This window comes from Enhydra lutris, unplaced genomic scaffold, assembly GCF_002288905.1.
Source record: "Enhydra lutris kenyoni isolate GAN:26980312 unplaced genomic scaffold, ASM228890v2 scaffoldscaffold69, whole genome shotgun sequence".
NCBI classification, from domain to species: Eukaryota; Metazoa; Chordata; class Mammalia; order Carnivora; family Mustelidae; genus Enhydra; species Enhydra lutris.
This window is the reverse complement of record NW_019154153.1, coordinates 996063-1009950: the sequence shown is the minus strand read 5'-3', so window position 1 is coordinate 1009950 and position 13888 is coordinate 996063. Positions and strand designations below refer to the sequence as shown.

Genomic DNA, 13888 nt, shown 5'->3' with positions numbered 1-13888 from the left:
GACTTCAAAAGATAAATGAAAACATTTTCAAAAAAGATAATTATTAATAATAATGTTGTTACTATTACCAATCTTATTATCACCAGATACAGAAAAACAACTCAAAAATCTGCAGTTATCCTAGGAAGATGAATTGATATCTAAGGATTTAACAATTAGTAAGTACAAGTAGGTGGTGTGAGTCATTGACCTAAGACCATGTGATACAAAGCTGCTATATCCATGTAATAAGCCCCCTTGAGTTGAAAACACTGGATTCAATGTAGATTATTATCTCCATTTTCATTATAGTTCATTTTTTAAAGATTTTATGTATTTATTTGACAGAGAGAGAGCAGGAGAGCATAAGCAGGGGAAGTGGCAGAGGGAGAAGGAGAAGCAGGCTTCCCAATAAGCAGGGAGCCCGACAGGAGGCTCAATCCCAGAACTCTGGGATCATGACCTAGGCCGAAGTTAGTTGCTTAACCAACTGAGCCACCCACGCACCCCATGTTCATTATAATTTAATTGTGAAACTATAAAGTTGGCTATTTATACAAGCCAATATAAGATTACAAAATTTTATTGTCTGTGATATCATGGAATTATAGAATTTTGAAGCTGGAAGGAACCGAAGGGAAATGTGAGATTGGACAGTTACTCAAGGTCACACAATTAGTTTGTATCAGACCAGAAGCCAGGACTCAGAATTTCTAACTCTCAACACAACTGGAGCACCATGCATTTCACCTGCATTAACTGAGCTTCTATTATGTGCCGGGTAATGCCAACAGCCTTATATCATCATCTCCTTTAATCTTCAAAACCACACTATCAGGTAGTACTCGCTTTACCTTTATACTCCAATGGCAGGTAGGGGTCTCGGTGTCTCAGCTCTGGGACACATTAGAACCTGGGGGAGGGAGATGCCTGGGTTTCACCCCGGACTAATTAAATCAGAATCTCTGAGGTCGAAGCTGGTTATTTTTATTTTAACCTCCCCAGGTGATTCTAATGTACAATGTACAGCTAGGGTTAAGATCTACGGTGTTCGTGGACTTGACAGAGAAGAAAATGCTTGATTACAGCATAGTAGGGTAAGTGCTATCATCAAGGGTAGCAGTGAAGGTGGTCCCCCCAAACTCGCTTGTCAGTATTCTCACAGAGTCGCACCAGTAATGTCACTTCAGCAACAAGCCAGGTGGAAATTTTCAATGGAGGATCTGCTAAGAATCCAGGAAAAACCCCGGAGTGGGGGCGGGAGTGGGTAGGCAAAGCCCGCCTGAGTAATGTTGGTAGTACAAGGGACAGCATCCAAGAAAACGTCTGGGGACGACCATCGTGGGTTCTCTAGGCCCCTGACGCGTCTCTCTCCTAAGACCTCCTGTCAGGAAGTGCCAGCAGGGCGATCTCCTGTTGATAATCCTCTGGGGTCTCACACCAGCTCCACTCTGAAGCCTGGCCGGGGCCCAGTTTGGGCCTCCGATTCTGGCAGTGGGGGAAGGGACTGGAGCCCAGGAGATAAGACCCGCCTAGCAACTGTTGCTAGAGGCAAGTAGCCTTTGTTATCAAGCATTAGTAACACAATAGGAGGCTGAGCAGCCAGGATAGTCCATCAACATCATCCCAGGCCCTGAATTAGCCCCACAAACTAGAAGGGGGAGGTTGTGCGGCTCAGCAAAAGGATTCCCGTGCAGACGGTTTTTAGTTGTTAATGTGCTGACGACTCCCCCTACTCTGGCTAATGGGGGGCATTAAGGCAGAGACTCTATTGCAAGAGGCCTTTGTTCCAGGGTCAGAGCAGAACAAATGGTCAAATCCCATCCCCCTCAGCCTCTCCAGAATCCCAAATCCCAGCAGCCTTCCACCTTCTAGGATGGTGGGGGGTGGGCAGAGAGGGAGGAGAGGTTAGGGGCTAGCCAGGGTCCCCACGTGAAATGCCCCCAGAGCCCACTCCTCCGCGGGGTCAGGAGAAAACAGCCCAGCCGAAAAAGGGGAGGGATGAGACAGGAAACTATTGCCTTCCCTCCAGTTTCTCAGCATCTTCCCCTAAATGCTTCCCCACCGAGCTCAAGATGAAAGTCACAGCCCTCAAAGCGACCAAGACCCAAAGCCTCTGCAATTTCCCCCTCCCTCCTCTGCCCTCCGCCCCCAAAGGCGCCCAGGGCTCTGACAGGATCGAAGGGCTACCTCCCCCATGCTCCACACCGAGAAAGCCTCCAGGATTGCGCAACAGGAAGTGGTCCCCCCAGCAGGGGCCAGCACCGCTCTGGGTGAAGCCTCCGCTCAGCCAATCCCAGGGGCTCTCTATCCCCTGCGGAAGGGCGAGACTGGAAGCCGCATACCCTCTCCAGCAGCTCCTTTTGAGCTGGAGCATGGGTCCCTCAATGTTCACAAAGTCCAGCGCCCTGGCCTCTGTCCAGTCACTCCTTACCACCAACACGATCTTGGCCGAGCTCTCTGACCTTCCCGAGCCTCAGTTTCCACGTCCATAAAACGCAAGCTCGCTCTGCAGCTCAAGTGCTTTGTAAAGGTCAAGGCGAAGACGGCCTTTGCTCCAAGTGTGGTCTGGGTCAGACCATCTGCATTAGAATCATCGGGAGGAGGGGAAGCGCTAGTTATTTTGCGGCTTCCCTGCCCTACTCAAGAGCACGGAATTAGAATCCTGGCAGGCTGGGGCCCAAAGGTGAATTTTAAAGAGCACCTCCAGATGATTCATCTGAACAGCCAAGTTTGAGGACCATCATCAGCAAGCATCATTATCACTACTGGTGCCTCTCGGCAACCTAAGATATGGTGCCAGTCTGAAATATCTCACAGTCCGACATAAATAACGGGGCAACAGATGCTGGGTGCCGGAAATCCACATTTCCAGGGGACGAAGAGGGAGATGTGGGCTGCCACAGTCCCGGGTCGGGGCGGTGGTGAAGGAGGGGTTGGCAGACTTAACCAGTTTCAGTGGAACCCAGAGGAGAGGACGGCTTAGATGGGGGTGGAGCGGATGCTTGGAGAGAAAAGGATTTTCCAGGCCCAAACCTAGCAATAAATTGTTCGGCAGGTGCAATTTCTTCTACTCCACACAGTCCAGGCCCAATGCCAGCTCATCTCTTTTAGAAATTCTTCTCTTTATAGATGGATGGACCCTGGCTTCCTGCAAAAGGATCCTTTGTCTCCAGGTCTTAATCTACTTGGCTCACAAAACTGGGAAAGCTCTACTGAGGGACAAAGGTCAGCCCCACTCCCACTTCCCAAAAACTGTCCTCAGAGCTTTCACTACCAAACACGCAGTCAGATCCCAAGGGCGATAGGCACTTAGCTAAGTGCCAACTCTTCCCAGCCCTCACAGGCTGGCCTTGAGCTAAGCTCAAGGAGTGTATTAACATGTCTAAGGGGAAGGGTGGGTCCATCCTGAGAGTTGAGCCTTGAGGAACCTTAGTCACTGATGAAGGGAAAGGGAGCCTGGACCCACAAACTGGAATTACTGGTTCTTGGGACAGGCATATACTTCATTAGAGGATCCTTGAACACTTTAGATCAAACTGGGGGAGTAAAATCAATTTAGGAGTCCCAACAAGAATTAAAAATTTTTTAGAATGCAAAAATACCAGAATCTCTGTACATTGCATTGTTTCCTAAAATGTTTTATAGATACATACAGAAACATGTGGAAACACTATATAAATAAAGTCAACTTATTGTAGCACTTTCTCCCCGCTCCTGGCAAAAGTGTGATAATTTTCATCAGATTTTCCAAAGATTAAGTATGCTATTATGGACTCCCTTAAATTCTCAGAGCCCAGGGACAATAGGGCTCCCCACTCGGCTCACCAACATCCTTCTGGCTATACCTTGGCTTCAGGAAAGGCTAAGAATTGCCCTCAAGGAGAGAGAACTTGCTGGTCAAGAAGCAAGTCTAGGGATGCCTGGGTGGCTCAGTTGGTTAAGCGGCTGCTTTTGGCTCAGGTCATAATCCCAGCGTCCTGGGATCGAGTCCCATATGGGGCTCCTTGCTCGGCAGGGAACCTGCTTCTCCCTCTGCCCCTGCCTGCCTCTCGGCCTACTTGTGATCTCTCTCTCTCTTTCTCTCTCTCTCTGACAAACAAATAAATAAAATCTTAAAAAAAAAAGAAGAAGAAGAAGCGAGTCTAATCTAATTGATAGTTTTCTCTGAAAACCAGCACTCTGACTTTCTTGTTTATTCTTCTGTCTCTTATGAATTTGGTCAATGTGTTTTGGTCCTCTGGAGCTCTGTCACTTCTGAGTGTACAAACAATAACATTTCCGAGCCTATAAAGACCATGGAATACGGTAACAAAGCCAAAATAATGCCACCCTGTGGATCTTTCCACAAACTTGAAGGTTAGTCACCAAGGCGTTAGTATGCTCAACAAATACTTCAAAGAATAAGCAGACTAGTTAGGATATGATATAGGGGAGAGCGCTACACAAAGGTCACATTCCCCAAGCCACTTAAAATATTTAACCAGCTCAAACTCTTGGTGAGCACACCAAATGGAACATTCAGAAATCCTGCCCACTCCCACAATACCCAAATCCCTCCTACAAATAGTCTTCAGGGAAGTTCTGTCCAACAGACATCCCAAAAGAATGGTCCAGGAGCATCTGATCACCTGGGGCTGCTCTCCTCAACGATGTGTCCCCTAACGTGGAGACCATCCTCGTTCTCTCCTTCTACAATGGCTCCTTCTCAGCCCACTTCATGAACTTTCCATCCTATTTTTGTTTGTTGGGCCCCTTTCTTGACCCACTCCTCTTTTCAACTCACAGCTTCTGTGGGAAACTCACCCTCTGACAGTTTGAAGAATTACCTTTCTGCAGACAAATGTCAAACATCTGTTTCCAGGCTAGAACTCTCCTCTGGGCTCCACAGTCATATATTCCACCATTTCCCAGACATCTTCACAGGGCTATCTCATAGACCCCTCCAATTCTACAGGTTCAAAACCAAAATTTCTATTCTCCCTCCCCATCCTGCTTGTCCTCTTACTTCCCCTATCTCCATCAATGTCACCACCAGTCAACTCAACTCAAGTTCAACACCAGCAAGTGGCTATACAGCCTCACCCCCACATGGTCAGTCAGGAAGACCTCTAGAGTCCTCCTCATTGCTCCTGTTCCCCCAGCCTTGTTATCTCATACCTGCTGTTTCCCTACTCTCCCAGTCTCTGTCCCCATCTCTCTCAGCCGGCAACCCTCTCACTGTGATCTGTTCTCCCCAGTGCTACCAGGGTTATCCATTTGCCAGACCCATCAGCTGTCCCAGGACCAAGAATGTAGTCTTGAGCGACTCTGGGAAGCTAAATTTTGATAGTCAAGCCAGAGCAGAGCAAAGAGTTGGGCTCACCGGGAGCAGCATGGCTCTGAGCTCCAGGTAGAGCACATTGTCCTGGTAGAACTCCTCCAGAGCCTGGAAGATATAGTCTCTGAACACTGGTGCATAGTGGACAAGGCCAGAGATCGTGAAGAAGATGCTTTGAAACTTGGACCAGACGATATTTTGGTTTGCATAATCCACCTCTGGGTTCTCGGTCATCAGCGTGAAATTCCTTAGCAGTCTGTCCAAGACACAAAGCCGGTAAATTGAGGAGGCGTGTTTCAAGCCATCACCTTCAAGCACCTGCAGGATTCTTGCCCACCTTGCTTCTCCCACCAGAAGCAAAGCCAGATGCATCATAGTGAACAGTGATGAGAGGCCACGGGAAGCACCCTGGGTTCTCTCATGGAGCCCCTCCCTGAGACCCACTTTGTGCTCCTCAGGACCCAGCTCAGGTGGGATGTTCCCACTAACCAGGCTCTCCTGCTCCCTTCTGCATGCTTAGCCAGTCTGACCCCACTGTACTTACATCCTAGACCAACCTCTCTTTGGGGGACAGGGTGTTATGCATGGAATTATACACCCTAAAATCCGTATGTTGAGATCCTAACCCTCAATGTAACTATATTTGGAGATAGGGCCTTTTCAGTGGTGTGAAGGTTAAATGAGGTCATAAGGGTAGGGCCCCCATAGACTAGGACTGGCATCAAGGACACCAGTGACAGGCATCACACATACAGGGGAAAGGCCCTGTGAGGACACGCTGTCTGCAAGCCAAGGACAGAGGCCTCAGGAGAGATCAAACCTGCCAGGATCTCGATCTTGAACGTCTAGCGTCCAGACCAGTGAGAAAATAAATTTTGGGGGGCATCTGGGTGGCTCAGTGGGTTAAGCCTCTGCCTTCAGCTCAGGTCATGATCTTGGGGTCCTGCATTCGAGCCCTACATTGGGCTTTCTGCTCAGCAGGTAGCCTGCTTCTGCCCCAACCCCCCCGGCCCCCATCTGCCTCTCTGCCTACTTGTGATCTCTGTCAAATAAATAAATAGCGGCACCTGGGTGGCTCAGTGGGTTAAAGCCTCTGCCTTCGGCTCAGATCGTGATCCCAGGGTCCTGGGATCGCCCCGCATGGGGCTCTCAGCTCAGCAGGGAGCCTGCTTCCCTTCCTCTCTCTCTGCCTACTGTGATCTCTGTCAAATAAATAAATAAAATCTTTAAAAATAAATAAATAAATAAAATATTTTACAAAAAGAAAAAGAAAAGAAATTTCTGTTGTTTAAGGCACCTGGTCTGTAGTATTCTGTTATGGCAGCCCTGGCAAGCTAATACAGGATGTATTAGGATGTAAATATGGGGACTACACAACCCAGGCTTTGCCCCTGAGTAGCCATGTACTAAGCAGTGTGGCCTTAACCTTGAGCTTCACATTTCTTATTCGTAAAGGGAAGTAAGCTCATAAAAGCACAGCATAGATGATTCTATGCTGAAAACAGCTATTACTTATAATATCACTTTACAAGTGTGTTGGGAAGTTGCTACAAAACATTTTCAAGCTGTTTCACCCACCAATGCACTGTCATTATTCCAGGAGCTGGGAGTTTTTCATCCTTCTGGTATTAAGCTTCTAGGCAAAATCCATCTGATGCAACAATAGTGTTACTGTTAATACCTCTTACAGGTCAAATAAGATTTTTTTTTTAAGATTTTATTTATTTATTCGACAGACAGAGATTACAAGTAGGTAGAGAGGCAGGCAAAGAGTGAGGAGGAAGCAGGCTGTCCGCTGAGCAGAGAGCCCAATGTGGGGCTCAATCCCAGGACACTGAGATCATGACCTGAGTGGAAGGCAGAGGCTTTAACCAACTGAGCCACCCAGGTGCCCCTCAAATGAGATTTTAAATGAACCAGGAACTTGCTATTTGAATGCTTTTGTGAAGCAAAGTATCTTATAAAATTAAGAGCCTCCTGATTTTTTTTTAAGGCCCGATTTGCATATATGGTTTGTACCAAGGAAGACACACCCACACACCACCCACTACGTCTTAAGGCCCCGTGACACATTCTTTTGGAACTCACCCGTTGTCAAACTCAGTGACGTTCTGCATCTCCTTTCGATACTTCTCCAGCAAAACCCACTCTGAACACTCTGCTGGCATAGGGGTAGGGGGTGTTGGATAAGCAAATTTGAATGACAGGGCCCCCTTCGGGGTGATACAGAAATGGCAGTGGGGCCTATAGGTGACATTTTTCACCAGCCAGTTCATGCTCAGGATGCCGAAGTCATGGACATGTAAGGCAGCCCCTGGAAGGGAAGAAGGGCAGGGTGGGGTGAAGCAAAAGAGGTGAAGTGATCCAACCCCGCATCGTATTCCCTGCTTGATGTGCAGCCTGCTTCTCCCTCTCTGCTGCTTGTGTTCTCTCACGCACACACTGTCTCTCCTGCACACATACTCTCTTTCTCTCAACTAAATAAAATCTTTTTCTTTAATAAAGACTCTATTTATTTATTCATGAGAGACAGAGACAGAGAGGCAGAGGGAGAAGCAGGCTCCCCACTGAGCAGAGAGCCTAATGTGGGACTCGATCCTAGGACCCCAGGATCATGACCTGAGCCAAAGGCAGAAGCTTAACCATCTAAGCCACCCAGGCACCCTCAACTAAATAAAATCTTAAAAAAGTTAATGTAAATATGCTCTAGACATACCATACTAGAAATGCATTTATCCAAGATGCTCGTTCATACCATACCCTGTTTGTTACCTTAGCCTCTGAGAAAGGGCGGAAGAGGCAGATAAAAGACGTGAACGGAGCAGTAGGTCTTATGGCCCAGACACTGCCTTGTGGGTGGAGGCATCTGCTTTGTCAGGAAAGACAGTAAAGCCCAGCTCCCACTCCCCACTGTCTCTCTGAGGCAGAGTCCCCTCTGAAGCTGGGCTTTTGGTAAACCAGCAGCCACCTTCGATGTTTGCCAAGGAAGAACAAAGGTGCAGAGTAGCTGAGTGGGGTTCTCACTGCTCCATTTATTTATTTTTTTAATCTTATTTATCATTATTTTTTAAAGTAGGCTCCACACCCAGTGTGGGTCTTGAACTCACAATCCTGAGATCAAGAGTCCCATGCTCTACGGGCTGAGCCGGCCATGTGCTCCTCCCTGCTCCATTTACAACAACAACAGCTCCAATAACAATGCTAGCTCCAAGTTTAGTTCCCCCTCCCTGCCCAGCATGTGCAAACCATCCCCTCCAAACCTCTACCTTTTGGCATCTTCTTCAGGATACTAAACACCTGACTTTTCTCGATGAGATTCTTGGCCTGGAAGAAGTGCATGCTGGGAGGGAAATTCTGGATCTTCATGGCCTGCACCACCTCAGCCTTTTTGAGAGCCATGAGCCTCTCATTGGCCAGCTCCTCCTGCTCGGTCAGCACCAGCTGCCCCCCCAGCTGCAGCATCTTCTCTCTCATCAACAGCTGGGTTCGTGCTTCATCTATGGATATGGCTGAGCAGAAAAAAGGTATCGCCACCACCAAAAGCAGGGAGAGCAGGGCTGGCCACCCTAATGGGCCACCCATGGACATTGGGATGCCTGGAAGAGGAAATTGCTCAGATGGAAACCCAACGGGGCTAAAAAGGGAGTAGATCAGTGCAAATCGACAGATTTAAGTTTCAAACTCTGATTTTCCTTCTCCCACTCTGTTCTCAGGTAACCAGAAGGCAACATATTTCTCTAAGCCCACAGAGAAAAGACCTCCAGGTACAGACCTGAAGGGGTTTCCCAAATCGTAAGTCACCATGAGCCCTCCTTGAACAAAGTGGAACGTTTCAGTTAGTGAGACATGTTCACACATAGAGGAGTATACTGCAATCAGATTTTTAGTGTTTCACTTTTAAATATCATCAGAGAGCAAGAGCTCACAAGGCATACAAAGAATGCCTCCAGCATCATAAAGGAACTTCAAAAAAAAAACCAAACAAACAAAAAAAAAACACAAAGGGAAACAGAGACAATGCAGGAAATAAAAGAAAAATTCAAAAGAACCATACTTAATAGCCTAAGAAGGATATGAAAAGATACTGTGCCCATAAAACAACTACTGGGAATTATAAAAAATCTAATTTCTTTTATATAATGGCTGGCTGGCTCAGTCCGTAGGGCATGTAACTCTTGATCTCGGGGTTGTGAGTTCAAGCCCCACAGTGGGCATAGAGATTACTTAAAAATTTGAAAAAAATTAGGGGCACCTGGGTGGCTCAGTTGGTTGAGCAATCTGCCTTCAGCTCAAGTCATGATCCCAGCATCCGGGGATCCAGCCCCCTGTCTGGTTCCCTGCTCAGCAGGGAGTCTGCTTCTCCCTCTCCCTCTGCTGCTCCCCCTGTCTGTGCTCTCCCTCTCTAAAAAAAAAAGAAGAAGAAGAAAATTAAATTAAAAAATAAACAGAATGAGAAAGAGCTTTTAGAAATTAAAAATACAAAGGCTGAGGGGCTCCTGGGTGGCACAGTTGGTTAAGTGTCTGACTCTTGTTTTCAGCTCAGTGGTGGTCTCAGGGTTGTGAGAATGAACCCTACATCAGGCTCCATGCTCAGTAAGGAATCTGCTTAAGATTCTCTCTCCTGGGACACCTGGGTGGCTCAGTCATTTGAGCGTCTGCCTTCAGCTCAGGTTATGATTTCAGGGTCTGGGATCAAACCCTATATCAGACTCCTCGCTCAGGGGGCAGCCTGCTTCTCTCTCTGCTTGTTACTCCCCTGCTTGTGCTGTTGTACTGTCTCTCTGACAAAAAAATTTTTTAAATCATAAAAAAAAAAAAGATTCTCTCCCTCTGCTCCTCCCCCCATGTTTTCTTACTCTCTCTCTCTCAAATAAATAAGTGAATAAATATTTTTAAAAATACAAAAGCTGAAATTTTAAAAATTTCCTAGCAATATTATAAGATGGAATTGAAGACGATCTTTTTAAAATTAGGACAAAATAAGAAAGAAACAAATGAGGTGATTTTAACTCAGGAAACCCAACCCCAAAGAACAGACATATCAGAAGAGAAAAAGAAGAAATAAGAGAAAAAAGTAAATAAGTAGTAGAAGAAATTGGGCCAGAACAGAAGACCTAACTCTGGTTTAATGAGCTGGTTTGTTGTTGAGCTCCTAGCAAAGCAGAAGCAATTGCTCCATAGCCACACCAAGATAGGTCGTCGTGATATTTCAGAACGGTAGCACTAAAAGCTGCTAAAAAGCTTCTAGAGAGTAGCTAGTCCAGGTTGGCAGTGAGCAAGGATTTAAGGGGAGAAGGAAAGAAACTTGCTTGTATTGGGTCTCCACATGCCAGGCACTCCACCTGGGTCATTTATGTGAATTACATTTAAGAATTATGGGGTGCCAGGCCACCTGGGTGGCTCAGTGGGTTAAGCCTCTGCCTTCAGCTCAGGTCATGATCCCAGGGTCCTGCACCCCGCAGCATCAGGCTCTCTGCTCAGCAGGGAGCATGCTTCCACCCCTCTGCCTGCCTCTCTGCCTACTTAGGATCTCTGTCTGTCAAATAAATAAATAAAATCTTTTCTTTTTTTTTTTTTTTTAAGATTTTATTCATCTATTTGACAGACAGAGATCACAAGTAGGCAGAGAGGCAGGCAAAGAGATAGGAGGAAGCAGGCTCCCTGCTGAGCAGAGAGCCCAATGCAGGGCTAGATTCCAGGACCCTGGGATCATGAGCTGAGCCGAAGGCAGAGGCCCTAACCCACTGAGCCACCCAGGCACCCCTAAATAAATAAAATCTTAAAAAAAAAAAATTATGGAGTGCCTGCATGAGTCAGAGGAGTGTGTGACTCTTGATCTCAGGGTTGTGAGTTTAAGCCCCATGTTGGGTATAAAGATTACTTAAACAATTAACATATAAAATATAATATATAAATAATATATTAATTAATATCTATAATAATTAATAAAATATAAATATATGATATAGGTATATATATATATATATATATATATATATATATATATATATATATATGCTCCTAAATGACAAGTCTGCTTCTCCCTCTCCTACTCCCCCTGCTGTGCTCTCTCTCTCTCTCTCTCTCTGGCTCACTCCTTCTCTCAAATAAATAAATAAAATCTTTTTTTTAAATAGAAAGATATTAAGTAAATAGAGCTGCAGGGATATGACGAAGGTGAAAAGCTTGCTAATCATTCAAATACAATATATCCCAGATTCTTTCCAGGGCTATTCACTTACTCTAAGCTACACCAGACACCAAGAGGGAATTTTCAGAAGGAACAGGATACTATTTACTCTTGTACCACAGCTATGGCAGGGACTGTACCATCCTAATCAGAGAGTTGGACTTTAGAAGAACCCCTGCAACTTCATGAAGTCTTCGAATCTCTCTTCAGACTGGTGTTTGCCAACAGCTAAAAGAGAAGAATGACATTTATGTCACCGTCCCATCCATCCATGCTGCGTCCTCCAATCAACAGCCCCAGCCCCTCGTCCCTCTTTCCTTACTGACACGTAGCAGAGGCTACTAAGTTCCACAGCCTCCAACTCTGTCCTCTCCACAGACCCCAGAAGCAGTTGTGTGGCCCAGCATTCCAGGACTTTTCCTGGCCTGACAGACAAAAGCTTATCTAACACCAGTCCTGGCCAAGGCTGACTGAGCATCAGGAAAAGTCATCTCTAGAACACTTGTCACTAAACTTACTTCATCTCTCTCCTCATGAAAAGTGTCTTTTACCTTTAAAAGAGGGTGCACGAAGACACTATAGTTTGTCCCCAGGGTAAAAACAAAGAAATAGACCATGTGCCTCTATGACTCCGAGTCAGTGTCCTGGGGTCCACAACCATTTCAAAAGCCTGTTGTGAGGCCAGGCTATGCCATTCCTCCCCTCTGGAAGGCACAGGCCCACTTGCAGTAGGGGCAGGGAAGGCAGCCAGCTGGGAAACAGAGCCCAAGTGCCAGCGTCCCCACTCCCTACCGTAACCTCATGAGCTAGACCCCCACCCCAAGGGATCCCAGGTACCTCAGAGCAGCTCCAGAAACTGCAGACTGTTTGCTGAGTCCCCCTACAGCTGTGTCACAAGCACCAGAAAAGCTCACCATCCTGTTTTCACTTCCTGTCAGGGCAGGTTTCACTTCCTCCCGCCTCACGTTGCTCAGGCCTCCAGAGAGAGGCAAGGAAGACAGGGTCTGGCCGAGCTGAGGCAGCAAGGAGGCCTGAGAGTATGCGTTTACGTGTGTGTGTGTGTCTGTGTGCGCACTTACGTGCTTGTGCGGGTGATCTGTGTGTGTGTGTGTGTGGTCACGTGTATGTGTGTGGGAGTTACAAACATCTGTGTGAATATACATGTGGGTTAATGCATGCGGAGGTTATGTATGTGTTTGTGAGGCAGTTATATGCATGTCTGTGTGTGTCTGTGTGTTTGTGTGAGTTTATGTGCGTGTGTAGGCTTCTGTTTGCTTGGGGGGAGGATACCTGTGTATTTGTGTTTGAGGTGTCTTTGTAGGGTCCAGAGCATAGTTTTAGACAACAAGCACCACAAGGAGGCACTCCAAAATTTGCTCACAAACTTTGCGGAGAATAGCTCTCCTCTAAATGTGGTCATGGATCCTGAGGCAGCCCTCTAGACACAGGGTGAAAAGGTAGATATAAAAGAAGGTAAATACTTTAGGGGAACAATTCAGGGATCTGGAGGCAGGACCGTTGAGAAAGTAGGGAGGTGTGAGGCAAGAGCAAGGGGGCGGGGAGGATGGGTGAGAAGGCGAGAGGCAGAAGTTTCTGGAGAGAGAGCAGAGTGGGCCCAAGCCCTGACACCCAGATGCCAGAGTCAGGCCTACCTTTGCACACCGGCCTGGCCTTTCACAGCTGTGTGGCCTTGGCCATGTTATTTAAACTCTCTATACTTCAATGCCCTGATCTGAAAATGGAGGTCATCAAAGTAAGGACTACACGCCGTCCACTGTGAGAATGCAGGCTAAGTGCCCCGTGCATAGTAAGTTCTCAAGAGATAGCAGCCGTTACTACTGTTAGAAATAACTCTTGTGACATATCATCCAAGTCAAGCTAAAATAGAAGGGTGAGGGCACCTGGGTGGCTCAGTGGTTAACGCCTCTGCCTTCGGCTCAGGTAATGATCTCAGGGTCCTGGGATTGAGCCCCACATGGGGCTCCCTGCTTGGCAGGGAGCCTGCTTCTCCCCTCTCTCTGCCTGCCTCTCTGCCTACTTGTGATCTTTGTCTGTCAAATAAATAAATAAAATCTTAAAAAAAAAAAAAAAGAAGGGTGAAACTGTACCAGTGACTTCAGCAACACACGCCTGCTCCACAGGCTTGCCGAGTACCCCTCCTTCCCAGCCCCCTCTCAAGGCCTTCTGCCTCACAGACACCCACAAACCCTCAGTACTTCCACTTCTGCTGTTCCTAAACGTCTGGAACCCTGGGGCCCCTGGCCGTCATCTTCTCCAAAAAGTAAAAAAGTCATCTGCTTCATAAACAAGAAATCCAAAAGTGAAAATACAGAAGAACTAGCAATTCCCTCATCACAAGTTCAAGATTAATTTGTTTACAAGTCCGTGAAATCAGAAGA

At 46.8% G+C, this 13888-nt stretch overlaps 1 protein-coding gene across 3 annotated transcripts in view; it reads right to left on the bottom strand.

The window, feature by feature from the left end:
- Window positions 1-12371, bottom strand: part of LOC111159759 (adenosine deaminase 2) — a 34406-nt gene extending 22035 nt beyond the window's left edge. For 2 of the 3 annotated variants that reach the window (XM_022522347.1, XM_022522348.1), the window contains exons 1-5: window positions 12327-12371; window positions 11542-11717; window positions 8566-8895; window positions 7388-7613; window positions 5345-5555 (exon numbers count right to left, since the gene is read on the bottom strand). In XM_022522347.1, the coding sequence (XP_022378055.1) occupies window positions 5345-5555; window positions 7388-7613; window positions 8566-8887 (759 nt within the window). In that variant the 5' untranslated portion in view covers window positions 8888-8895; window positions 11542-11717; window positions 12327-12371. The remainder of the gene's footprint in view (window positions 1-5344; window positions 5556-7387; window positions 7614-8565; window positions 8896-11541; window positions 11718-12326) is intronic. The other variant, XM_022522349.1, reaches the window with a different exon arrangement.
- Window positions 12372-13888: the final 1517 nt, after the last annotated feature.